Source organism: Dunckerocampus dactyliophorus, chromosome 11, assembly GCF_027744805.1.
Source record: "Dunckerocampus dactyliophorus isolate RoL2022-P2 chromosome 11, RoL_Ddac_1.1, whole genome shotgun sequence".
Classification (NCBI taxonomy): domain Eukaryota; kingdom Metazoa; phylum Chordata; class Actinopteri; order Syngnathiformes; family Syngnathidae; genus Dunckerocampus; species Dunckerocampus dactyliophorus.
This window is the reverse complement of record NC_072829.1, coordinates 710,001-737,736: the sequence shown is the minus strand read 5'-3', so window position 1 is coordinate 737,736 and position 27,736 is coordinate 710,001. Positions and strand designations below refer to the sequence as shown.

Sequence of the window (27,736 nt, the reverse complement as noted above, 5' to 3'; positions counted from 1 at the left end):
ATGCTACATTTTTTGGATCAGTCTATTTTGTAGAACTACTTTTGTCGGAAACTCCTGTATTTTCATTCCGACTGTTCTGACCATTTTATGTGGAGTTCTATGCACAAATGCCAAAAATGGTCCGATCTCGCCACGTTAAAGAATCCTTTAAATCAGGGGTGCTCACACTTTTTTAGCTTGCGAGCTACTTTAAAAATGACCAAGTCCCAAAGATCTACCTGCTACTATACATATAGAAAGTACATATTTATCTGAATAAAACACGAGTATGTATTTCTCTAGGTTATATATTACACTTTCTCAGCATGCAAGTCCAAGTCAAAATGATCCACCTCTTTCTATAAAACATACATCATATACAAAATGTACCCAGTTAACTCTGAAATCCTACTGTAAATATTCATGCTCGCCGTCGACGTAATGGCCGCCCCTGCTTTAAAACATTCCTGGATCCAGACGGTGATCCGGATCTCCCACAAAATTTAACAAGTTCTTCTGTCTCCCATTTCCCACGGTTCCTGAAAATGTCATCCAAACCCATTGAGAACTTTCCCAGTTGTTTTGAACACAAACAAACAGACAAACACCGACTAAAACATAACCTCCGCAATGCGCTTGGGGCAGCTAATAAATAATACGGGATACATGTTTCACTTTCACTTCGACACTGCCGCACTGTGCTTCAAATAAGCAAAATACTGCAAGTATTGCATGTTAGCATGCATGCACACGGTTACTAGGGATAGGACCCTGACCCTAACCCACCTGTTACTACACGCCCACAGCATGGGTATAAAACCATAACACTTTGTTGGAGCTTTTTAGACGAGTTTTAATAGCAGGCTTTCTATAGGCACAACAGGTGTGTCCCATTACGTGCATTAATTACCTGCCCCTTTTTTACCTGTTTTTATATCTTTAGAACGCACAGAAAAGAGAAAGACGTGTTCATGTCTCACGTAAGGATTGTGGATGATGGCCAACAAAGTGCACTTTTCCTTTAAGATCCAAAAGTGCAAAATGTAAATTATTGCAACGTTTTTAACATTTAAAAGGTTAATGCGCATGTAAAAAGTGTAGCATTTATTGGTGTACAAACACAAGTCACTGGCGTTACACACACTGTTGTCGGACCACGGAGACAGATTAAAAAGGGTTGTGAAAAAAGGATCTACTAAAAGAGGAACGCTAGTGGAGGTGAGGCCGACACACGTGTTACTCGTCCTCAGGCATGTTTCCGTCTCACACGCCTTCCTTCCCCTGCTTCCTGATGTCTGACTCATTCATGTGGCTAATACCATGTAATCCCTCCCGCTATCGCTCTCACCTCCGCGACTGGCACGCCGCACACGGCAACATGGCGGGCGAGACGCTGCTACTGGGGCGTCGGTGTTCCTTTGCTGCCTGCCTGATAATTGAATGAGCGATTATCCCCCCCATTACTCGACAACGATACACGCGGCAGCGCCATATGTAGGGAATATTCATGAGAGGCTGCGCCCACCTTGATAAGAAGAGCGCCGTGCGCTCGTTGCAGTAGGGGTTAAAACAATTCACCCCCCCCACACACACACACACGCAAACGCCACACATCTAATCCACAGTACACAGGCTGACACCAAACAACCCCCCATCCGTCCCACCGTGCCGGTCTACACGTCTACACCGCCAAGGCCGAGCTGCCATTGTTAGACAGCAGTCAGCAGAACCACACGCTAATCATGCTTAGCAAGAATGCTAGCAGCCCAGAAGCACAGCTTAGTGTGTTTACCACCTGAGCTAATGCTAGCTTATTGCTAATTATGCTTAGCAGGAACGCTAGTAGCCCAGAAGCACAGCTTAGTGTGTTTACCACCTGAGCTAATGCTAGCTTATTGCTAATCATGCTTAGCAGGAACGCTAGTAGCCCAGAAGCACAGCTTAGAGTGTTTACCACCTGAGCTAATGCTAGCTTATTAGCTTATGTAGCGCCAACCCTGTTCGAGAACAACCCTTCTGATGTTGATGATGATGATGCGCCAAAGAAAGTGAAAGTGAAAAGTATGATGTCTTGAATGATATCTTTGTTTCCAAGCCGATACCAGTAACAAATCCCTCATATCGTGCACCCCCAGTGAAAAGTCACGTGGCTCAAACATGAAGAATAAAGATGCCATCTTTGAACACCTGACAGGATGTGCTCCTATGAAATGGACAGTGACAACTAAGCAGAGTCGTGCTCTCATGATTGAGACGTGCTCCTCCTGAAAAGCCCGTCTCTCCCTTCCTTGCAACGCCCCTTACAGGGTGCAACTCATTTGGTGTGTTTTAAGTGTTGTGTGTTGAGCGTGAGCGGCTTACACTAAAACTGCACTGACAGGGCAGCCGTAGGCACGGAACTGGCACGGAGACTGCGGGCCGCGTGCTCAGTTGAAGTCAATGCGGGTCGATAGGCGGAAGCCCTGCTTCTTTTCGGCGGTGAAGTTTTATCTGACAGCCAGACAGCTTCATCCACCTTCCACGTCCTTTCAAGCACAAGTAAACATACAAAAGCAGCCAAAGTGTCATCATGCTACAACTCCCACCCCCTCTACTCGCCATCAAATTTCAGCAAAGGTTACACAGAGTCGGGGGGGGGTGTAGGAGTTGGGGGCGGTGCGCTTCTTTGGAACGTCCACGCCAATCAATCCCCAGCATCTGTTATCAATGGAAGGCAATATTTCCCCTTTTACCGCACAATAATTGCGCTTAATGCTGTGAAGTACCTTATCATAGAGCTGACAGCAAAAGACAGGCCCGTTGCCACGGCGACGGCCAAAGCCATTGCTTTCCTTTTCAGCGGGATAATGAACTTCCTCCCCTCCTCGCCGTGTCACTCCTCCACTCCACTCTCAGCCTCCCGTCCATTCAGCCGGCGGTCCACGCGTCCTTGAAACCCTCATCCACCGTCTCTCACTGGGGGCGGGGGGGAAGACAAATGCTCAAGGCCCAATAAATGCATCACTTAAGGTGTGAACATTTCACAATATTCCAGTGTTGATGTATCAATAAATATGTACTAGATGTCCTTCAGCAACACGACTTGGAATTACAGATGCTTTCTCAGCACAGCATCACCACTTCCTACACACACGCCACAATAAGTTGGCTTTTTTACAGTACAATGATTGGAAATTAAAAGAAAAAAACCACTCCCTTGTGGCAAAATCAATTCCTAATTCTTACAAGTTCTATTTCTGTATATTGCATATTGTATTAACAGCTCCAAATGAACTGAAAATGTCAATCAAGCTTAACGATATTACCCAACGCTAGTTTAACAGGAGCAGAACATTTGCGTTCAAAGACACCACGTAATTTCAGATGAATTCACGTTAGAGTGGAGATGTATTTTATGGGATTTCCGAGCATACTTTAATGCAGCAAATTGTACTTCCGCAGTAAGAGTCAGGTTAGTGAGTAGTGATAAGAATATCCACTTCATCTTTTACTTTGGATTTTTGTGTATGTAGAGCACACATACACGCATCATGAAGCCACGTCTTTATTATGTGTGTTCTTTGTTGTTCATAGTGTAAGTGAACGCACCTCACGGTCGTCTCGTGATAATGGCAAAGTGTAGTTGCAAGGAGTACTAGAAAGTTAAATGACAGGACACAATGATACATATTTGTATGGATTAACCGCTCCAATTGAAGTGACAACTCAAATCATGCTAAAAGATAGCACACATGTCTGAAAATCTATTTGCCTAATAGTCTCTTTGGTAGTAGCAAAACATCTAAATGACACGTTTTGTTATTGTGAGCATGAGGGGTTGCGTTCAAAGACACCAGATGGATTGACGTTTACAGTGTAGATTTACTTTCTGGGACGTCTGAGGAGGTGGTCTAGTGGTTAGCATGCTGGCCACACAGTAACAGCCTGGAGATGGGAAGACCTGGGTTGGATTCTCCCTTGGGCATTTCTGTGTGGAGTTTGCATGTTCTCCCCGTGTGTGTGTGTGTGGGGGGGGTTTTCTGGGTACTCCGGTTTCCTCCCACATTCCAAAAACAAGCAGGTTAGCTTCATTGGAGACTCTAAATTGTCCATAGGTATGAATGTGAGTGGTTGTCTATATGTGCCCTGCCATTGGCTGGACACCAGTCAATCAGCTGGGATAGGCTCCAGCATGCCCCCGCAACCCTAAACAGGAGAAGCCGTATAGAAAATGGATGGATGGATGTCTGAGGATATTTAAATGCGGAAAATTGTACTTCTGCAGTAAAAGTTAGTTCAGTGCGTGATAAAAATGTCCACTTACTGTTTTACTTTTCATTTTTGTGTATTTACACCACAAATACACGCATATGAAAGACGTTCCTGTGATGTTCGGAGTGTACGTGAATGCACCTCACTGTTGTCTCGTGACAACGAGTTAGTGTTGTTCCCAGTAGGACTAGAGACGAGTGTGTGAGTCGGAGATACATATGTGGTGTTGGAATTGCACTGCTGTTGATGTGTTCGGGTCACAATAAAGTTATAAAAGAGTGTGTGTGCTACTGTGCCATCATAACAGAGTAGCTTGACATACTGCGCATGCGTCAATTGCGCTAAAAAAATGTAACCCCCAGAGTCTGACGCTCTTTTATAACATTATAACATTATAACATTGCACAAGGGTGCAATTCCAACACCATATGTGTATCTCCCACTCACAAACACCGCTCTAGTCCTCCTTGGAACCACACTTCCTTATTGTCACTAGAGGACAGTGAGGTGCGTTCAGGTACACTCAGGAATGTCCTTATGACGTTCGTATGTGTGGTCTAAATACACAAAAATACAAAGTAAAAAAGTAAGTGGACATTCTTAATACTCACTAGCGTCATTCTTACTAAGGAAGTACAATTTGCTGCATTTAAATATGCTCGGAAATCCCAGAAAATACATCTACACTCAAAACAGTGCATTCAACTGAAAATATTAGGCGGTGTCTCTGAACGCAACTCCTCGTGGCACTATTAAAGTGCCATGCAAATGTTCTGCTGCTATTAAAGATCCTGGTATTTTAGATTTTCAGACACACGTGCTATATTTTAGCATGATTTCAATTTTCACTTCATTTGGTGCTGTTAATACATATATAATGTTATTTATATTTTTGTTCATAAATTACAGTAAAAGGGCATATTTCCCACAAAGTTGCAAATGGTGATTAATCATGATAGATTAATATGATGAACATTTTTAATCATTTGACAGCCCTAATTTTCTTCATGTATCCTTGGTACAATAGGGTTCCTCTAACAGTGTCTATGAAAAATGAGCATTATTATTTTTGTAAAGGCAGATTTATTGATCAAACTTTTGCTACTGCATGTTGAAGTGTCATGTTGTGCAATTACACATAGGATCAATCATATTATTTAAAAATACATATATCTCTGGAGATAAAGCACACAAACTAAACATTGTGTGCATTTTTTCTGGCATTTAAAGAGTGAAAAAACCCCATCAAAATGTGTGTGCATGTAAAGGTCTTTCAACTAAATCTTGAAGCTGATGGAAAAGCTTGTGAAAAACTATTTTGGAGTGAAAAAGAGCACGGCGGAGCTGAATAGACCTTCTCACCGCGGCACCACAGCCAATTTATTTTCTTATACTTCTTTAAGGATGAAGAAAAAACAGAAAACATGTTTTTTCCTCTAAATGTCACAAATCAAGTTTTTGATCATAATAGTCCTTCATGTCCTTGAGCACAGAAATGTGAGAACAGCACATCCTTTCCTCAGCAGCGCCGTGTGCTGAATAACCAGAGAAAAATAACAGTAATAATACGCATATATGAGGCGCATGGAAGGGAAAATGTTAATTTAAGGGAAGATTCATAGGTTTTTAAATAATATTCACACTGTTTTACAACAGCTCATGCTTGCCACAACCAAAAATGAACTTTTCTATTATTTATCATCATTATTGTTGCTACTATTTGCTGCCTTTTCATCACCTTTGCTCATCTGAACAGGCAGCATTTTGGGTTACGTTTAGGATTAGTATGCGTGGCCACTATTTTGCTGTGCTCCCTTGACAACTGTACTGATCAACTCACACCACCAGGGGGCGCAGCAGAACTTGTATAGCAGTGGGGGGAGACAGAATATGACACCAAAATGAGAATGAATGGGTTAATAGACCAGGTAACTCATGACAATTAATGTTTGCATGCATTTATTCACTGCTGCTGACATTTCTGTCCACTTGTGTGGCAGGTTGCAGCAAGTCTTTATGGAAACAATACTGTTTATCCTATTTTAATTGCAGCCCCAAAGCTATAAGGGAAACCAAGGATGTGTTTGCTTGCGGAGTCTTGCAGATATGTTCCACCCACTCGGTGACAGAGAAGAAAAGAACAGATGCTGAAACTCAAGGAGAAAAACAGCTGTGAGCTGCACTGGGTTGAGTAAACACTTCACTGGCCAGATCATTAGGTGCACGCACACAACGACATGTGATCAAATTCTCCCTCACCGTTTAATTACTTTCCGCGATATATGAGTTAATGTTAATCGGTTGATTCTTTTTTGTAGTTGTCTAATTAGGCTAAATACGGGATACGGATCAGATCCCTGCAGATATGGAATAACACCCCAATAGTCACGTTCACACGACCATTATGTTAGATCGCTCAGGCTACGGGATCACTGAAGGGACATAAAGAACGTCCGCCGCTAGCAGAGCAAGCTAACTAATTACCCTCTCCAATGTACTTATTCCAAATATAAGAATGTGTTTCATACGGAGTGGGGAAGGAAAAACACAAACACTTACCATTTCCAGACAGAATGAGAGGAGAACCTTGTTTGCAAGTAATGGTAAAGCTCCTGTAAGAGTGAGGTTTGTACTTCAGTTGATTGACATCATTTATTTAACAATCGCTTTATTCTCATGCTTGTAGTTTGCGGTCGTGTACAACTGCTCTGCGTCATACACTGAGCTGTTAAAAAAACCTTAAAGTAAGAATTAAGAACTTTTTAGTCGGTGTTATGACCATAGTAAGGCACATTGCTCAAGTGCACCCCACCTGTGAGCGCCTTGGGAGGAACTGAGCCTGGAGGCGGTGGGTCATAGGTCACATTCTTAACTACTGGCACCACAGCGGTAGTAAACTACAACCACAACGATAAACATACTGATGTTACAAGCTATGTGTTCTTTGCAGTTTGGGGGTAGGATATAAAAATACAAGACTTTGCAGTGAGTCACCACCAGATCCAGCAGGTGGCGCTGTGGTTTAAAAAAAGTAGGCACCTGCTTTGTAATGTCCTGCCATCTAACGGACTGGCGTGGAATAACATCACAGCAGTGGAGCAGCCAGATTTTTATTATTATTTTACTGGGGTGGCCAAGGTGAGACGATTACTCACATGGGGGTGGCAATAAGTTGATACCTGAAATGTCCGCCACTGCATCACAACGTACCATATTGACCCCAAAACAGTGGTCCCTCGTTTATTGTGGTGAATTGGTTCTAGACAGTAAACCAATCTAACATAAACCTGCTATGTTAAGAAAGTGTTCCTAATCCTCCTTGGTAATGTTGTGATGCCAGTCTAATTAATAGTATCTTTTACAGACGCTATCTTTTATTCCAAACCAATACCATAACTTTCTGCTTCTCAAGACTGACACGGTACCAATAGTATTATTATATCTACTTTTTAAAATGTACATTTAACAGTTAACATTTGTGCACACGTGCAGGTAAGAAGGACTGGAACAGACTAGTACCTGTTGATTAGTCCTAATGAAATATGACATTATACTACCACATCACCACTATATAGGGGGAGGAGCCACCTGCTGTGGCCCAGTAAGGTGCACTGTATTCGGGCACACGCTCCGAGCAGCCGGTGTGACGCCACAGAGGTCTCTGGAAAACATTTTGCACTTTTCAAATGCCGCGGCGCTGGCGTTTCAGGTGGCTGATGAGGTTTTTTGTGTGCTCTACGTTTTTTTTCCACCTCATGGCGGAGCATTTGGTACAACTAGCACGCAAAATGAAAGTAACAAACAATCGGTAAGTGAATGTTTGTTTACAAGAGAGCTCAGGGGAAGTTACATCACAGGCAGGAGAAAGAAGGAGCGCTTGCTTTGTAATCTCGCCTCATTGGAGGGTTTTTTAAAAATGATCTTCTGAGCTATTGTTATATCGGCCCAATGATTAGCATGCACCGCTAGTATTTTTACAACATGCTCCTGGCAATAAAACAAAAAGCTGTGGGCCACAAACGGCCCCCGTTCCACACTTTGGACACCCCTGGTTTGCTGTGTGAGGACTGTGAAGGTCACATGGTGCCTTGTCTTGAGGACGTGTGGATTTCTTGATAGAAACCTGAATGAGCTGCCACGGTGTTTAACGTGAGCTTCCTGTTCCTATCTTTGGGCTGCTGCTGTGAAGGTTCTTGCAGACCAGAGCCAGGCTTGTGTTCTTGTTGGGCGGCGCCTCAGAGGGCACGTGGCTCCTGGTGGCCCGCCGCCTTCCTGTTAGAGCATAAACCAGCTTGGAGCGGTAGTGGTCGCCGGCCAGGAAGTACAACACGGGGTCAATGCAGCTGTTGACGCTGGCAAGTGGCCGTGTGATCTTGTAGGTGAAGTTGACAATGTTGAGGACTTTGCAGTCCAGGTCCAGAACCCGGGCAGCGTAGTAGAGGGTGCGCGTGATGTGGAAGGGGACAAAGCTGACGGCGAACACCACCAAGACCACTACAATGAGCTTGATGGATTTTTGGCGCGAGCCGGCGCCCGCCAGGCTCATCGATAATCCCCGTCTGGGTCGGCACAGGGCCCGCGCCATCTGGCAGTAGCACGCCACGATGACGAGGAAGGGGAAGCCGAAGAGCAGCGCCATGACGACAGAGCTGTAGTCCACGTATTCCTGGAAGGAGTCCTGGCTGGTGGTGTCGTGGCACAGTGTGTCATTGTCCCGCCTGGAGGTGGTGACGAAGATGAGGTTGGGCACCAGGCAGACGCCTACCACGGTCCACACGGCGCCGCATGCCATCTGGGCGTGGCGTGGCTTGACAAAGGTGAGTGCCTTGATGGGGTGGCAGATGCCCAGGTAGCGGTGCACGCTGATGCAGGTGAGCAGGAGGATGCTGCAGTAGAGGTTGGCATAGAACAGGAAGCGCACCATCTTACACGCCGCCACGCCAAAGGGCCAGTGGCTGCGGTTGGCGTAGTAGTAGATGAGCGTGGGCAGGGAGAGCACGTACAGGAAGTCGGTGAGGGCCAGGTGGAACATGAAGACCATGCTGGGGTTCCACGGACGCATCTTGGCAAACGTCCACAAGGCGGTGGCGTTGAGAAGGAAGCCCACCACGAACACCAGACCGTACGAGACGGGCAGGAGAACGTACTTAAACTCCTCGTCAAAGCGGCAGCTCGTGTTGAAGACGGAGATGAAAACCGTCGACCGGTTGGACAGGGTCGGCGTATCCATGGCGACCTCCGGCACCCAGCATTCCAAGCTAGGAGACGAGGAGGAAGGCAACCATCTGAGGAAGATGAAGCTCTGAGATGGGCACACAACAAAAACCATGTCAATGACCACCAGTCTCTCAAAAGCAACTGTGGCTGTGAGCAACCTCCTGATGCAGACTCCACAAGATGGCAGTAGCTGCATTTGAAGCATTTATTTAGCCCTGTATGCGCTTTAAAATGTTGGTGTGACACTCTTGCAGTGCTGTTGAACTCAAATCAACTCATTTCTTCATAGGCTTCAAGCCGTTTGCTCCCTACCACTACTACAACATTGGTTCTCTTGCTGCTGTTGCACAATCTGTTTGTTCTTCAAAAAGAGCTACGCATTCCTCTCCACTTTCTCATGCACTCCAAATCATTAAGTTACAAATCCCTTGTTTGTTGTCCAATGTAGGAAACAGCAGCCTCTCTCCGATGAACGCACGGCGTAAGTAAACACACCACGCTCGTCTACAACAGGAGGGGGCGCCCTACCCTTCCAGGGTTAGTTTTTTCTTATGTGCACAAAACTATGATTTAAAAAAAACATACCAGCGGTACGTCATCGTTACATCAAAAGTTGAATTTATAAGATAAAAAGTCAGAATTATGAGATAGGAAAGACGGAATTCTGAAAGTTAAATTATGAGACAAAAACTGAGCATGTGCCGCCTTCACTGGGGCCTTCGTCACATGGCACTTTATTTCAACTTTTTATCTCATAGTTATGACTTTTCATGTCCCATTTATGACTTTTTATCTCATAGTTATGACTTTTTTATATTTATGACTTCTCGTATTTATGACTTTTTATCTCATATTTATGACTCATAATTATGACTTTTGATCTCATAATTATGACTGATGTCATTTAGGACTTTTTATTTGATAATTCTTTTTATCTCATAATTAGGATTTTTTAAATCATAATTCTGAGTTTATATTGTGTAATTTGGAGTTATCATTGAGATAGTTGTTTTTTCAGTGTAGCTTGGAAAGCGGCTTCCATACAGAACACAGTAAATCAGTCACGTGTTAAGCCCATTTGTGTTAGCTTCACGGGGCCAAAATATTAGAAACATCTCTCGAGGCGGTGCTGCAAACTGCAACCATAATAATACAAACAATACAGAATAGTTGAGTGTTGTGATGATGAGTGTGTTCTATAAACAGACGTGTGTTGAAGTTGTACCTGCACGATGTGGCTTCTTACTTCCCGCGACCTCCTGACGTCCACTTTAGAAAGAACCCCCCCACCCCCCACCTCAAACGCGGTGTGACCAGGCTGCTATACTTTTTACCGGCGCTTCATCTCCTTCTCCTCCTTCTTCTGTTTTACGTCCACTTTCACGGTTCCGTCCAAAGCCGCGTGGTTGTTTGTCGGGACACGCTGCTAAGTTATTTGGGGATGGGCGGGAGGGAGCGTAGGTGCGCGCTCCTGTCGCAGCACTCAAGGAGCAGACCGTACGCGCTCCCGGTGTGAGTGTTTGTGTGTGTGTGTGTGTGTGTACCAACTCATTCAGCACAAGTAACACCCGTGTGTGTGAGTGGCGGGAAGAAAAGCTCAGCTATTGAAGATACTGAAGTGGTCAGTCCATGGATGCTCTTCACCCAACATGACATTTTTATTAACAGTGGGCCTACTTGGGATCAGTATATCACAAAAAGAATGTGTGAAGATTTAAAAAGGTGACAAATTTGGAAAATTTAAAAAAAAAAGCAAAAATGTTAAAAAAATATCTAAGAGTGAAGTAAATATGAAGGTCACCTCCCGTACACGACAAACCTGAGATGCACTCACGTGAAAAATCATAAATCTACGAGTTGTAAATTTACAAGATTCATAAATTTAGAAAAAAAAGTAGTAAGGTCAACTTTATTCTCATAAATTTACAACTTTGTTTACGAGAAAAAAGGAGTTGTACATTTATGAGAAAAAGGTGTAACTTTGCGTTCCATGCAAAAGGGGTGTGTTTAAATGTGGAGCTTACTGGGAGCCTTTTCAAAAGACAATAAAAACACAAAGGCCGACATAAATGTGTATCATGGTGGCAGCAGGAAGACAAAAGTGTGACTTACATTGCAGGGATGCTTCCTGCAGGTCTCCAGTCCAACGCCAGCATGTACAGCATGTACAGTACGGGAAGGAGCGGCCCAAGAAAGCTTCCCCAAAGGTGTTAAGTCATGTATTTGCACAGCTGCACCGCAGCCACCACTGCTGCAAGGCGAAAAATCTCCTTGCTGCAAAGTCCTCATCGGCTCTCGAGGCATGAGACAATAATACGTGACCATAAAGACATAAACGTATGATGAGGGGAGGAATCCTCTTAATGAGTTACTTGGGGAGTCACGTACTGGAGGGTCAAAAGATCACAGCAAGTAAAAAATAAACACAGGGGTGTGAAAAATGTTTGTCCCACTTCAATGTTTCAGATCATCAAACAAATGTGAATATTAGTCCATGACAACACAATTCAACACCTCATGCACTTTTGAAATGAAACTTTGAGAAAAAGAATCCCAACCTACATGATCCTGTGTGAAAAAGTGCATGGCACTGCTGAACAAAAACAACATTAAGGCTCATCTCCATTTTGCCAGAAAACATCTTGATGATCCCCACAACCTTTGGGAGGTGTGTAGGTTCCTAGTTGTGAAGCCTTAGCTTGATGCTGCCAATTCTTCCCTCGTGCTCCTCTGCTAGCAGCAGCATGCAAAAACACTCCAGAAAACTCCTTTGGTTCCCTTTACTTTCAAAACAAACAACATTCTTATGACAAAACTATAAAACAAGAGTATGTAAAGACAAAAAAGAAAATGAGAGACAGTGAGAATAAGGTCAAAAACTGTGTGGCTCCACTCCACTGTTCCTAATGATGCTCTTCCAGCTTACATCACCCTATAGATACTTCCAGGTCGAAGCAATTAAAGATGTACATACATTACATAGGAAAGTCAAAACATTTCAATATTAGAATGCTATATGAAATAGTACACCCTAAACTATCCACACACAAAGTGCAATGAATTAACTTTTAACTTACTGTATATAATGTATGAACTGTCAACATTTCACTTGTAAAAGACTTGCTGTGATCAATGGAAGCATGAATTCTGCTGAAGGAGAATGTTGGTGACCTCAAGCTGAAAGCAACTTGGGTTCTGCAGCAGGACAATGATCCAAAACACACCAGCAAGTCCACCTCTGAATGGCTGAAGACTTTGGAGAGGTCTAGTCCAAGTCCTGACCTGAATCCTATTGAGATGCTGTGGCATGACCTTAAAAAGGAAAAGCCTCCAATGTGGCTGAATGACAACAATTCTGCTAAATTCCTCCCCAGCGCTGGAAGAGACTCATTGCAAGTTATCAGTTGTTGCTGCTAAGGGGGGGCCAACCACTTTTTAGCTTTAGGGGGCCATCACTCTTTCACACAGGGCCATGTAGCTTTGGATTGTTTTCTCCCTTAATGGTAAAGTTTCATTTCAAAAGTGCATGAAGTGTTGAGTTGTGTTGTCATTGACTAATATTTACATGAGTTTGATGACCTCAAACATTGAAGTGGGACAAACATGCAAAGAAATAAGGAACCAGGAAGGACCAAACACTTCCTCACATCGCTGTGTGGAGTTTGAATTTGCACTGTTGTTGATGTGTTCAGGCCAGAATGAAGTTTTTCTCTAAAAGAGTGTGGGGACAGTTTTGTGCCGTCGTAACAGATTAGGCTAAAAATGTTCCATGTTTTTGACAGCCCAAGTACAAAGACAACTAAGTTAACAAAAACATGAACTCGTGCTTTCTGACGCTCCCCATTTTAGTGTAGCGTGCCTGTGCTGCCAAAACCCTCCGCATGAGTCCAGATGATGACATCACGGATAAGGCAGCTAGAGGTCAGTAAACAGACAGATTTGTTTGGCTGAGCCTTAATGAGTAACCACAGCAGACGGGCTTCACACAAGACTTCCACGTAGAAAAATAGTCTTAGCTGCCACATTTCTATCAGACAAAAAAAAGCAATGTTTCAGACGTGAATATAGTTGCTTTTTTCCACACCTGCTGTGATTCCTTAGTGACAGTGGAGAGTGGCCTGACGCACCTGCCGTTCAACACGGATGCACAGAAGACATGAGTGCTGATTAAGTGACATGATAGGAAGACCACCAGCAATGTTCCCACATGATGTGTACAGTATGGATTTAATACAAGCTCTGGTCCGGGCTCAGTCGTAGCAGAAAGTACACAGTAGGAGAGTAAACAACCACCTTCAGAGATGACATTAAAAGTCCTTGGAGACGCACTGCATGAACATTGAATGTCGATTGCACAGCAACATTCACATCTTCTGCACGGACTTGGAACAAAACACAAATCAAATAGAAAAAAATGCCTTCCCACAATGGCAGTAACATTTCAAGCCCAAGTTACACAAACATATCACCGTTAAAATAATATTCAGTCAGGTTTGATGTGTTCAATGACCCTTTGAACATTAAAGCCAATGGCTCTTATTTGTTTTGTTCCTGTATTGAATGACTACTGAGGACCCTCGGACGCCCAACAAGTTCAACCTTTGATTTGTTTGCATGTCAAATGTATAAATACCGTTCAAGGACAAAATGCACTTTTGTCCTTGTGTGAGATATGAACGCGCATGTCGCTCTCTTTTCTGTGCATTCTAAAGATTTTAAAACAGCTAAAAAAAGGCAGCTAAGAATGTACGTATAAATGTGACACCTATAAAACCTACAAAAGCGCCAACAACGCTCCATTTCCATGTGACGTGTTAATTAACTAAGCTACAACGACACTGTTGTTATTATTATTAACTCCGTTACTGGCGTAGTGACACCTCGCCACACCACAGCGGCTAGCTACTAGCCGGCTAGCGACTAGCCTCACCGCCACTGCTGCTGTGTTGTTGTTTTTGATGCTAGGTGTAGCGTTCCTTTCTATGTTGCTATGTGACATCAATGCACCCAGGAAGGACGTTCCCAAAATGCTACAAGTATTCCATGTTATGATGAATGTAGCTGATACTACACGCTCACAGCACGGATAGAAAACCACTACACCTTGTTGGAGCTTTTGGAGGTGTTTTCATAGATGGAATAGGTGTGTCCCATTACGTACACTCATTACCTGCCTCTTTTTTTATCTGTTTTTATATCTTTACAACACACATAAAAGAGAAAGACGTGTGTGCTCATGTATCACATAAGGATTACAAAAAAGTGCACTTTTCCTTTAAGGCCAGTCCAAGGTCCTAATTAGTATTATATAAGGGCCCATCCACACGGAAACCTTCCTGGGAGTTTGTTTTTTTTGGCAGAAAAGTGTGTCCACACTGCGCGGGATGAGAGTAGATACATTGGTACCTTGGTTACGTGCGCCCCAGTTAATACATTTTTCAGTGAACATCAGATCTTGGATCACGTCCCGAAATACTGTCCAGGTTGTCTTGTCAGATCTTTGATAATGTCCAGAAGACGAAAATTTGTGATACTTGCACGTGATTGCGCAATGCACTGTTAGTCTTTGTTGTGAAAAGTGCAAAAGGTTTTCCAGAGACCTCCGTGGTGTCACACCGGCTGTTCGGAGCTTGTGCCCGAATACAGTGCACCTTGCTGGGCCACAGCAGGTGGCTCCTCCCCCTCTATACTCTGGTTCTCCTGATAGTAGTGATGTGGTAGTAGTGATGTCATCATATTTCATTAGGACTAATCAACAGGTACTAATTAGTTCCAGTCCTTCTTACCTCCACGTGTGCACAAACTACACTTCCATCTACATTTTTAAAAAGTATCGGTTATCGGTATCATATCGGTGTTGAGCGGAAAGCTGAAGCCATAAAATACTTTGCCGTTTTGACATGAAAACGTTTCCGTGTGGACAGCCCAAAGGTTGTGTTCTAGGTTGCATTTTAGCATAGTTACTAATCATTTAAGTGCAAAAAGAAGCTACACAAGTCACTTCACGGGTCATGAAAGACGTCCAAAAGTGCAATGAGCCTTACCTTTGGGGAGTACCACAACGAATAAGTTCCTTTCTGTTTCTGTCATCATTACAAGTCTTCTTGTTCGGGTTATCATCAGCGACACTCTTGCTTGGCCCATTTTCCTTGACAGTTTAGGTTAAATTTCAAATGATAAGCCTGCTGAACCCTTCAGCATCTGAGGGTCCACTGTACATGAAAGGTGGTTCAGTCCACTGAAGTGATCCACAGTTGGATCCACTTGTGATTCAGCCAAGAAAAGGCAACAGTTATTCATCCTGCCAGGTGGCGTACAAAAGTAGAACCATGAGGGGGAAGAGTAGCAAAGCAGCCTTAGAACACGCGCTTACCTCAAGAAATTCATGTGAAAATGGCAAAGTCAAGATTAAATCCCTGAAATGTTGCCGATCGCTCGAAAAAAAACTTCTGGATGGATGCCCTTGCTGTCCATGCGTGTCAATTCCAGTTCCTGGGCAGGTTCTCCAAGATCCTGCGTCGGTGAGAGGAGTTTGTCACTCCGGCGGCACGCAGATCCTCTTCGGTGATGCCACTGTGGAGACGACAAAAGCTACTACAGCACAAACACAGGAGAATACAAGATGCCCTGCACGCTTCCACGCACCTTCAAGGAAATGTGCACTTCTGTTGGAATGTTGCGCATCGTCCACACTCCTTATGTGAGACATGAACACACGTCTCTTTCCTGTGCCTTCTCAAGATAGAAACAGACAAGAGGCACTAAGCATGCACGTAATGGGACGCACCGAGAAAGCCTTCTGGAAAAACCTCCATATTTACCAAGCGACAGTCACATTGTCATTCCAGTGGTGCCTTGGTTAGCGTCATTCATCTGTTCCAGAAGCTCCGGCTCAAACCAAAACAGACTAACCAAAGCAAATTTTCTCAGAGAAAATAACGTAAATCCAATTCATGCGTTCCAGACACCCAACAATGTTAAAGCAAAACACATTTTATAGACAATAATTACAGTTTGACATGTTGCAAGAATAATTACAAATGAATGGACAACTGAACATTTAACATGCCCCCCCCAAACAAAACCACCAATTAATAAAATGAACATCCTGCTGCAACTACAGTTTGCAAAAATGTAAAATACCTACAGTATATCAGTGCTTATGTTTTGTTGTGGGAAGCTGAAATGAGTTATGGATGTAAAATGTGTCGCCCTCCAGGCGGCGCCGGGTTGACAGACGTACGTGGGAAGCGGAGTCGATGTGTATGCATGGATGTGTGCACCGCGGAGCCACTCCCGTCTCGTTTACGTACCTCTGAAATGACCACGCTCTTCTCTTTAAGCAGTAAAATTGGAAGGTCTTGCACCCTTGTCTCGGTGCGGTCCGTGTGTTTGGGACGTCGTGTATCTCTGATATAAACAAACGCTGCTGCTCTAAAATGGCGACCGCGGCCCACAATGCATTGCACAATCACGTGAAAGTATTTGTGAGATTTCGTCCCGGCCGCGTGACCCAAGATGGTGTAAACAAAATCAACGGTATTTTGGATGCTAAACAAGCGGGCGAACGCAAGCCGAGGCAACGTTTTTGCAAACATTTTGGATGTTAACCAGGGTGCTTGTTAACCAAGGTACCACTGTATTATTGTTATTAACATTGTTACACCCAAGAACTATGTTACTGGCGTAGTGACACCTCGCCTCTCTAGCCGGCTATGGACTAGCTTCACCACACACTAGCCAAAGGTAACGCTACATGTTGGAGCTGCCGCCACTGCTGCTGTTTTTGTTTTTGACACTTCCTTTCTATGTTGCTATGTGAAATCAATGCACCCAGGAAGGGAGTTCCCAAAATACTACTAGTATGCCATGTTGTCATAAATGTACCTTGTTGCAGGTGTTTTCAGAAGGCTCTTTAGGACGAATAGGTGTGTCCCCGTTACATGCATTAATTACCTGCCTCTTTTTACCTGTTTTTATATCTTTAGAACGCACAGAAAAGAGTGTCTCCCATAAGGATTGTGGATGATGGGCAACATTCCAAAAAAAAGTGCACCTTACCTTTAAGTGTGTTCCCTAAATGAACGGAACAAGGGGACCCAAAAAAAAAAAAGTGAAGCGACACCAAGCAAAGCTGCACAGTGTGTCTCGGAAGGGTGGGGAGGGGCAGGCGGGGTACCAGTTCATGCGTTGATTGGTTGACATCACTGTCACATGCATGCCACAAGAGGAACGAATTGGGAAGAACATGAAAGATGTGATTTGGAGAACAGAACCATGGAAATGTTGTATCGACACCCATCTAACACAAGCCATAGCAACGCTTCACAGTCCAAACAGTTGCACGGCATTGTTGGAAACACGTCTCCAGTGTCATCATCCTTCATCTGGTGTGTTTAGCTTAGTTAGCTTAGCGGGCTTTTAAGCGGTAGCAATGTTACCTGAAGTAATCCAGATCATCCCAGCCATTAAGGCTGAGACCCAGAGTGTATTTCTGCAGACCCAAAGCGCTGAGCAGCTCACAGACCGTCTCAGGAGCACCTTGGAGGACAGAAACCTGTTTGGATGCCAAACACACACAGGGTTATGTCTCCCAAGTGAAACCCCAAGAATGCATGCGGCGTCGTACCTCCTTCTCCCAACTGTGGCCCCTCTCTGTGTGCAAGACGGGCCCGTTCCTGTAGCCTGGCCTCTGGTTGGGAAAGGATGGAGCGCTATGTTGTCCAGGGAAGAAGTCCACCTCGCTGAGCGACTTGGCAATTTGCAAAGCAGTGAGGGAGTTGTCACCAGTAGCGCCGGGATGCTGCTGGTCGCCCCCCCAGAGGGCGGGCACCTGACAGTGTCCTACAGGAGTGGAGGTGAAGGGGAAAACCGGTGGGGCTTTTGTTTTCCTGTCTGGAGGATCCCTTTTGGCTTTTTGCCGTAGGATGGCCGACTGGTTCATGTACAAGTTCCTCAGGTTGTTCTCCGGCAGGATGGAGTCACGGGGAAGTTTTTTTGCAAGGGACATCTGCTCTTGGCACGGCGGGACGCTTTTACTAGAGGGCGGAGATATGGGGGAGGGTTTTTTGGCAGGGAAAAGCTCATAGGAGGAGTTGGCTTGAGGTGTCTGGAGCTGAGCGGTCGGAGCGAAGTGGGGGAGGACGGCTGGAATTTCAATTTCTGTGAAGTCTGATCGGCGACAGGGTCTGGCGTTGAAACCGTGTCTTCCTGAGATTTTCGGGAGCTGCAAGGCCTCGTTGCCGGCCCAGATCACCTGCGGTTCCCTCCGCTGCAGAGGGAGCGCCTCCTCTATTCCTCGGACCACCGACACGCCCTCGAAGATGAAGTAGGCTGGGTTGGTGTAGCTGCTTGGCGTCGGCTTGGGATGAGCTGCCAAAGACCTGCAACACATCGATGCTCAGGTGGGCGTTCTCTCTGCTGTAGGAGCCTTATTGCCTTATTACCTGATTGCCTTATTGCCTTATTACCTGATTGCCTTATTACCTTATTGCCTTATTGCCTTATTGCCTTATTGCCTCTTTGCCTTATTACCTTATTGCCTTATTACCTCATTACCTCATTGCCTTATTGCCTCATTACCTCATTGCCTTATTGCCTCATTACCTTATTGCCTCATTACCTCATTGCCTTATTGCCTCATTACCTTATTGCCTTATTGCCTTATTGCCTCTTTGCCTTATTGCCTCATTACCTCATTACCTTATTGCCTTATTGCCTCTTTGCCTTATTACCTTATTGCCTTATTACCTCATTACCTCATTGCCTTATTGCCTCATTACCTCATTGCCTTATTGCCTCATTACCTTATTGCCTCATTACCTCATTGCCTTATTGCCTCATTACCTTATTGCCTTATTGCCTTATTACCTCATTACCTTATTGCCTTATTGCCTCATTGCCTCATTACCTCATTGCCTTATTACCTTATTACCTCATTGCCTCATTGCCTTATTGCCTCATTACCTCATTACCTCATTGCCTTATTACCTTATTACCTTATTACCTTATTGCCTTATTGCTGGGACAAACTCGTGATTCCCGTCTTGAGAAGCAGAAAGTGAATAAGTCTAATAATGTTAAAGCGCATATTTAGAAGGTGGTAAACTGGTTTCCAAGTCTTACAGGTCTTATTTTCTCTTATTAAGTCTACTATATGGGTAACAGGAGTGTAAAGGTGACCATAGTAGTGTTATTTCATGACTAGATGCTCTAATCTTGTTAAAAAGTGTATTTTGAAGATGAAAAACAGGCTTTCTATGAAGGAGGAATGCTACTTGACTTTTTGTTTTCAAACGGACTTATGGCGGTGGGGGTCAGGAACTACTGAAAGGTGGTAAATGAGGGATTCCTGTGATGGTGGGACATGCATGTTGTCAAACGCCAACTGTCAGATAATAAATGCAGTCAAGCAGGCTACGCTTGCCCAACCTCTCCCAATGAACGCGTGGAGGAGCGAAGCAGGGAATCAGCACCATTTGTTCGTGATCCAAGTGGTCCATGTCAGCGGTGAGCCGAGGCTTCCACGCGGTACCATAAAAGAAGTGCTCACCTGTTCATTGGGACTCGTGTGGATGTGGGGGCCACATGACCCCCGCTGGAACCTCTTTCGTCTTTCTCAAAACGGAACCATTCTGAAAAAGCCAAATGCCGTGAAGTGAAGAAATCAATACAATTTGACATCAGCTTCCTCAACGTGTGCGTGTGTGGGGGGAGGAGTTTGGATGCTAGCGTGCTGGCATCACAGCACTGTGGAGTTGAAGTGTGCTGACCTGGGGGCATGACACCCACGTGTCCCGCTTCAGTCTCAGGATGCATCTGGTCAGGGCCAGCCAATCAGGAGCCAAAAGAGGAAGCGGAAGTGCAAAGCCAAGCCATGGGGGGGTCATTGAGAAACCCGATAGAGGAAGCAGTGTGAAACTGGCAGAGAGCCAAGGAACGCAGCGGCATCGGAGGTGAAAGGAGTGAGGAAGTGATAGTGCGAGGTGGCTGGGGAGGGGGGCGATTCCGACGGACACACCGTAGGTCTTCTCGCGGATTCCTCGTCTGTCCTTGGGTACGTGAAGCCGTACCCGTCCTCTGATGGAGCCGATTTCTTCACCTCGGTGGCTCAGGAAGGTCTCAAACTGCTCAGACGCCCCCACCAGCGAGCGCAGAGCCACGCAGCATTCACCTGGGAAAACAATATCAGCAGTAAATGTCTGGACAACATGCCACGGTGGCATCATCACCCAGCAGGGGGCAGGGGCGTGTAAATGAAGCAAGAAATCAAAAAGACGACCCACCGTACGACTCAAACCCGTCACACGACTTGACGGACAACAGCAGGTGCTGATCCTGCAGGTAGTCCATGTCAGACTTGAGTGGGAGAAGCTAAGATAAACAGACATGAGTCACACGTCGGCCATGTCGCCACATCAACGTCTGGGAGCCGCTGACCTTTGGCAGCTGCTGGAAGGACCAGGCTAGTTTGACAAAGCCGGGAACGTCGCAGCTTTGCGAGTCATTCTCACTTGAGCGACGCATCTCTGGAAAGGCATGAAAGACGTCAGCCAATGCCTTCCATTGTGTCACATGACATACGTATACACGAGGGGTGCACGGTAATTATCAGACCGATATCAGGGCATTGTGACAATAAATCCCAAAACATTAAAAACAGCTCTGATAACACTGCACTGAGGCAAGATTACTTGTACTGTACAGGTGAGCAAAAGAAGCGCTCCTGTTTTCTCCTGCCTGTCCTAACTTCCCCTGAGCTCACTTGTAAACAAACGTTCACTTTAAGAGGAAGGACGTTGTAGCAAATGCTCCACGAAGAGAAGACAAAAACCATCAAGCACACGAACAACCTCATCAGCCCCCTGAAACGCCAGCGCCACGGCGTTTGAAAAGTGCAAAAGGTTTGCCAGAGACCTCCGTGGCGTCACACCGGCTGCTCGGAGTGTGTGCCCGAATACAGTGCACCTTGCTGGGCCACAGCAGGTGGCTCCTCCCCCTCTATACTCTGGTTCTCCTGATAGTAGTGATGTGGTAGTAGTGATGTCATCATATTTCATTAGGACTAATCAACAGGTACTAATTAGTTCCAGTCCTTCTTACCTCCACGTGTGCACAGACTACACTTCAACCGAAATTTAAAAAGTAGATATAAAAAAAGTTATCGTAATCGGTATCTTATTGGTCTTGAGAAGCAGAAAGTTATTGGTATCGGTTTGAAAAAATGGTGCATCTCTAATACTGCTCAAAAAAATGAGAGGAACACTTGGAAAACACATCAGATCTAAACTGGGGGGAAAATGATGTTGAATATGTTTCCTGATGATAAGTGGGTGATGTATTAGTAACAAAATGATGCCACATCATTTGATAGAAATGAAAATGATCACCCTATAGAGGGGGGAAATCAAAGACACCCCAAAAATGAAAGTGAAAAAATGATGCAGCACACTGGTCCATTTTGCCAAAATGTCATTGTAGCAACTCAAAATGATTCTCAGTAGTTTGTGTGGCCCCCACGTGCTTGTACGCATGCCTGACAACGTGGGGGCATGCTCCTAATGAGACTACGGATGGTGTCCTGGGGGATCTCCTCCCAGATCTATACAGTATGTCAGTAAACAGTATAGTATAGTATAGTATATGTTGAAGAACATTATACCTTCAAGGCAAGTGGAAGAAAAGTCGATGAAGAACCTTTCTTTGCTCGCCGTCTTCACGATGGCCTCGATGCCTTCCAGTTCAATCCAGGCCCTCTCCACGCCGGAGCATGGCTCTGCTTGGCATGAAAGTCCTGACATGAGGAAGGCTGCTGGCTGTTTTCCATTAAGTCCAGGTCACAACTGCAAGTACCACTCTTTTTTTTTTCCTCATGGAGAAGGTAGTTGTGGTGACCGTGAGGAGTAAGATCACCGCGCACCCAACGTAAAACCCGTAATCTGTCGCTTCATCGGTACAGCAAACGCACGTAAGTTGTAAGACCAACGTCCGTCAAACATGCATTAAGGGTACTGACCTTGTTCCGTGCGGGCTTCGTGTGAAGGTTGCAAGAACTACGTGCGAGCTGTGCGTCTGTGCGTCGTGCGTACCAACCACGTAAGAGCCGTACCGGAAACACCATTGGTTCTGCACATGCGTGACACCTACGTCACTTCCTCCACTCGCAATTGTTTTTACCACAGAGCTCCTGCAACGTCACGTGTTGTGATATTTATTCTTTTCAATGTATGAACATAAATGGTCAATAAGCATACGTAATATGTGTCATATACTGGGGGCTCTTTTCCTCAATGACGCTGATGAAAAGACTTGGCCAGCATGTAGATCACGCAGCACATGCACAGATGCACCACATGCGTATACGTCATATCCGCCCGGCTAAATAACTATGCATTGCAACAGGAATCATATATAAATATATATTTACATATACATTACAATAGAGACCTAGCAAAGAGAGGAAAACACAAATACACATTGATAAATACAAATACAGATCCAATAAATCATATAAAACAAAGCTGTATGCACCCCTGCAGCTTTATGTACCACAGTTTTTGTGCCACGGATGCACTCTCACCGTACGGGCAACACACCACGAGGGTTGGGCATCGAGCATCGATGGGAGCCGGGACTAACATTCCGACCGTCCTGGAATCGCTCATTTTGAAAAATTTCGATGCATGTGTTCAGCAAAAATGGCGGCATAACACCAATGAAGAAGAAGCCGGTGAACACCAACGAAGAAGTGGAGCGCCCTGTCTTTGTTGCGCTATGCTGGACTTCTTCCAACCAGTCAGGGAAGCAAAACAATAAATGACGTCCATCTTGTGCCAGCATTGAAGCAGCAAATAAATATAGTGCGAACACGGTGGCTAACTCAAACATCCAGCTAACACAAGGCTGTGTACTTTTTCATAGACAAAACGACCTGACGTTAACGCTAGCTTTAGCCAGGAAGTTGACCAGACCCCATGTTAAGTGTTACTCCATTCACCGGGGTGAAGTTAGTTTCACATTGGACATGGGATATTAGTCAACATCGCTGTGAGTTGCCTATTGGACTCCGTAGCAACAGCGGTAGTACCGCCTTACTGCACCCGGACTGCTCTGTAATGGTGCGGGGAGCTCGCATGGGAAGTGTCACTCTAATCGCTGGTTGTTTATACGAGGGAAATCAAATCATCAACTTTCTGCACGAAGGTTAGTAGAAACTCAGTAACATCGTTCAGTTCAGCAGCTCACACGGTTAGCTAGTTTGCTAGCCATGGCCACAGGAGACAGCATGAAGGAGATTGACAATGGCCTACGGGTGGGTGGGCAAACGACGGCCCGGGGGCCACATGCGGCCCGCCAAACGTTTGAATCAGAGTTTGTCTTGCAACCTGAAATAAACGGAAGCGCCCGAAAATCAGCACATCCAAGTTGCGCCCTATGTGCGTTTCTTGCGGCTTTTTGCCCGTAGAATGTCCGTAGGAGCTCGCACGACCAGTTGTGACCTTGGCTTTAGCGTGTGTGTGTGTGTGTGTGTGTGTGTGTGTGTGTGTAGGTACAAAAGTCCTGAGTAGCACACCTGCTTTGGAGCCGGACTGTGATGTCACGCCCACGTGGAAGGTGGCAAAAACAGGCGAGTGATCGCTGGTGAAAATGTCGTCCGTGCAGCCTGCCCACAGACAACCATGTTCATGAAAAGTACGAAGCGTTGCCTCTCTCTTCGAGACTCCTCCCATTCTCACCGTATGCCGTGCAGACCACATGCGTGTTGGGGTACGACTTCCACAAAATCCTGTCACACCATGACGGAACGTTGACTCGCACCTGAAGGGAACAAAGCGTGCGTGTTTGTTGCCTTTACTCAGCAGTGAGCTGGTAAAGGATATTTCCAACCACAGTATGGCGAGTGCGTGGGTCCATTTAGGTGCTATTTGTAGTCACTGTGGTCCCCTCAGTGGGTTTATGTTCCACATAAAAGTACTTGAAGCAGCGAGTCGCTCGTATGCATGGAATGTGTGCAGTCGTCCTTGTAGTTGGCTGGTGCGGCACGTGTTTGCGTACTTGCCTCAGGATACGGTGGGACGGGGCCATGCTAGCCAGGCCCTGCTAAAAGCAAAAATAAAACACTCACCCCTGAAGTTTTGTACTTTTGCCACAGGTAGCAGTCCCTGGAGCCTCTTTCATACCGATAGGTTGGTGGAAATGCAATCTTCTCTTCCTCTTAAAGAAACAGGATCAAAAAGAAGTATTTAAGTAAGGTAATTGAGGGTATAACTACGCAGAGCAGTAGTACTAGTAGTAATCATTTTCAGGCCGGCAAATGATTCAAAACTTCATCAGTTTTTAAATGAATCAATCATGATTAATCAACATTTTCAACTATGCGTGAAATATGCCCATTTTTTGGTACCTTATGAACAGAAAGTTAAATGACAGGACACAATTATATGTACACTACCAAGCACTTGGAAAATGTGAAGAATGGATCTTCAAGTGAAATAGGCTGTTCATCAAAAGTGAAAGAGCACAGCCTTTAAATGTTGGTAAAAATGTGGATTGAATGTGATGTAGTGTCAGGTATTCACTCTGTCATCATCTCTTGATGGCAAAGGCAACAAAGCTTTCTGTCTTTGATTGTTGAGCTGCATAAGCAAGGCCTCTCTCTGGCAGCCACCATTGCTGCTGAGGTTGGACGCAGTAAGACACTCATTTCAACTGAACAAAAAGTCAAGTGGTAGACACAAAAAAATGAGCCGGAGGATCCCATTGGCTGTCTGTCAGGACACGGGACCATCCTCGGCCCAAATGAATGTTGTTACTGGTGCCGAGTGCAGTCCAATAACCATCAGACACCATTTGCCAGAGAAGAAACGACATCTTCAAAGGCCTCGTGTCTTTCAAGGTTGGAATTTGCAGGAGAGCACCAAACATGGGACATTGAAAGGTGGAAGAAGGTTTGATTCTCCCTTGACGGTCCTGATGGCTTCCAACGTTACTGGCATGACAACCTGAGATGTTTTCCACCATCATGATCCTTCAGTGGAACAATGGAGCTTTAGGTTGTGCAGGGGTGTCAAACGGCAGCCAGCTATATGGAGATGTATGTGGGCATCCCTCGTGACTGAAGGCCCTCGTCTGTGTGGTAATGACTGGCTTTTTCAACAGGACAACGCTGCACTTCACTCTTTTGGACCATCCTGCGTGTTCCCCTCATCCAAATCCAATGGAGAACATTTGGGGATGGATTTACAAAAGTGGACATGAGTTCCAGACAGTGAAGCCATCTTCAGCACCTGGAGCAACATTCCCACTAGCCTCCTGGAAACACTGGCATCAAGCACGACCACAGCCATGTTTCACCTCATCAACAAGAATGGCAGTTGGAGCAGACATGGTGTTGGAATTGCGCTGCTGTTGGTGTGCTGGGGTCACAAGGAAGTATAAAAGAGTGTGTGACGGTGTGGGGACGCTATTGTGTCATCATAAAAGAGATGTGGCTCGACAGCCTTGATCATTTTGGCTGAAAAGATGAAATGATTGATCAAATGTATGTTTTTTCTTCTTACTCGCAGTACAGCTGAAATGACTTAAAAGCCAAACTCACTGAAATACAAAAAGGCCTTCCGCTTGTGCCTCTCTCGGGTCAGCTGGTCCGCACACATGAGCTCCTCAAACTCCCTTTTGGATACATGCTTGAGAATATCCTGCAGACGAGGACAAGGTGTGCAACTGTGATGAATATCGGACCAGTGTGTCATTTCCAAGGCAGTCCAAAGAGAGCAACAACATCATTGTACAGCAGAACTCTGTGCTGCGGTGCCTCATCACGGGAACGGGGAATTCACTCCTACCTGCACGTCCAGGTCCAGTCGGTAGTTGAGGTCTCCGCACCAGAAGAGGTGTGTGAAGCGCAGGCTGATGTCGAAGGCATCGAGGTGTTTGTTGCCTAATGAAAGCAGTCTGAGGATGTCAACAAAGTTCTGGTTCCTCCTGGACACAAGTGTTAGACGTATGTGTAAGTCATATTAATAAGTACAGTGGAAGGACGCACTAACACGCAGTATACCTTGGAGCTTTCTCACTTCCAGAGGTCAGGTGGCAGTTGACAAAGCCAAAAGATGTTCCATTAAAGTGGAACGACACACCCACTGCTCCCTTGTTCCCTAAAAGAAAACCCTTCCGTTCAAACCTTCACTTTTATATTTAATGCTTTTTGTGTGTAAATGCGAGCTGCCTACCCAGAGTGTTAGCCAGGCCCGTTTTTACACTGGCTGTGCTCACTTGGCTGATGCTGTGTTCATGTTCTGGCTTCACAAACACAACCAAACGCATGTTCCACAGGGACTGCACTGCCACCTAGAGGACGAATGTCTTCATTACAACCAGCGGTAACGGCACAGCACACGGAGAGATGCTGTATATATATACACACACACACACACATTAATACACACACACACACACACACACACGCACAGAGAGAGTCCTGGTCATCATTGGCATGACTGACATTTAAGTACACGCTGTAGAATGTCTCCTGAAAATGAATCTCGTGAAACAGCTTTGGGCTGTAGACATCTCATGTTTGCTGCAGACCAGCAATGATAAAACAACCATTTAAAACAAAACAATTGGCACTTTGACACAGGCGTTGGCACCCTTTAAACCAGTGTGGGGCAAATACCCTATTTTACCTGTGTTAAACCGTCAGCGCCCACATGATGTGAATTAGCCAATGAATTATGACCTGAGTGTTTTAAAAGCCACATGGCAGTCAACAAAGACAAAGGCGATGTCTCAAGTCCTCAGAAGTGCTATGATTAGCGAACACGGGACCTCTAAAGGACATAAGGCCTTCTCCAAGGCCCTTGGTGTCCCTGTTTTAACAGTGCAGAATGTTAATAAGAGGTTTCAAAGCATGGAAGTGTCAAGGCCTTCACTGGACATGTGAAGGGAAGAGGAAGCTCGATGAGAAGTCTTCCAAGTTTGGTGCGAACTTAGGAAAAACACGTAAGTCATCTAAAGACCTGCAAGCTGACTTGGAACAATCAGGTTTCAACTGGTACGGTACGCCGCACACTAACCCAAGCAGGACTTGATGGGCGAAAGCCAAGACAGACCCCATTGCTGAAAAAAAGACAAAGAGAAGCGCTGATGTTTGCCAGAGAGCACCTGAGCAAACAACAATCCTTGTGGGAAAAGAAAACAGAAATCAAACTTTTTGGCAATGCACATCAACAATTTGTTTACAGGCGGTGAAACGAAGCTCAGGAAAAAGAACAGCCTCTGAATAGTT

General features: G+C 45.2%; 2 protein-coding genes and 1 long non-coding RNA gene across 9 annotated transcripts in view; all 3 read right to left on the bottom strand.

The window, feature by feature from the left end:
• LOC129190257 (uncharacterized) overlaps positions 1–2,486 on the bottom strand; it is a 34,794-nt gene extending 32,308 nt beyond the window's left edge. The window contains exon 1 of the long non-coding RNA XR_008572967.1: positions 2,341–2,486. This is a non-coding gene — a long non-coding RNA (uncharacterized LOC129190257). The remainder of the gene's footprint in view (positions 1–2,340) is intronic.
• Positions 2,487–2,610: 124 nt separating this feature from the next.
• On the bottom strand, positions 2,611–10,793 carry p2ry4 (pyrimidinergic receptor P2Y4). The gene is made up of 4 exons (XM_054792104.1): positions 10,673–10,793; positions 6,790–9,532; positions 2,745–2,934; positions 2,611–2,676 (listed from the first exon to the last, which is right to left on the bottom strand). The coding sequence occupies exon 2, from the start codon at positions 9,458–9,460 to the stop codon at positions 8,375–8,377; it is 1,086 nt and encodes a 361-aa protein (XP_054648079.1). The 5' UTR covers positions 9,461–9,532; positions 10,673–10,793; the 3' UTR covers positions 2,611–2,676; positions 2,745–2,934; positions 6,790–8,374.
• A 2,713-nt stretch (positions 10,794–13,506) lies between these two features.
• inppl1b (inositol polyphosphate phosphatase-like 1b) overlaps positions 13,507–27,736 on the bottom strand; it is a 31,229-nt gene continuing 16,999 nt past the window's right edge. For 4 of the 7 annotated variants that reach the window (XM_054792265.1, XM_054792266.1, XM_054792268.1 and 1 more), the window contains 15 exons: positions 26,679–26,796; positions 26,507–26,603; positions 26,292–26,430; positions 26,045–26,144; positions 24,572–24,660; positions 24,183–24,264; positions 24,020–24,109; positions 22,109–22,222; positions 20,887–20,975; positions 20,733–20,820; positions 20,468–20,620; positions 20,000–20,081; positions 18,077–18,830; positions 17,889–18,004; positions 13,508–16,020 (listed from right to left, as the gene is read on the bottom strand). In XM_054792265.1, the coding sequence (XP_054648240.1) occupies positions 15,927–16,020; positions 17,889–18,004; positions 18,077–18,830; positions 20,000–20,081; positions 20,468–20,620; positions 20,733–20,820; positions 20,887–20,975; positions 22,109–22,222; positions 24,020–24,109; positions 24,183–24,264; positions 24,572–24,660; positions 26,045–26,144; positions 26,292–26,430; positions 26,507–26,603; positions 26,679–26,796 (2,205 nt within the window). In that variant the 3' untranslated portion in view covers positions 13,508–15,926. Of the gene's footprint in view, positions 16,021–17,888; positions 18,005–18,076; positions 18,831–19,999; positions 20,082–20,219; positions 20,621–20,732; positions 20,821–20,886; positions 20,976–22,108; positions 22,223–24,019; positions 24,265–24,571; positions 24,661–26,044; positions 26,145–26,291; positions 26,431–26,506; positions 26,604–26,678; positions 26,797–27,736 lie in introns of those variants that run through there. The other 3 variants (XM_054792267.1, XM_054792272.1, XM_054792270.1) reach the window with 3 other exon arrangements.

Bases quoted from the DNA above. Each gene is read 5' to 3' on its own strand.
- p2ry4 (XM_054792104.1), bottom strand. From the start codon at position 9,460: ATGGATACGCCGACCCTGTCCAACCGGTCGACGGTTTTCATCTCCGTC.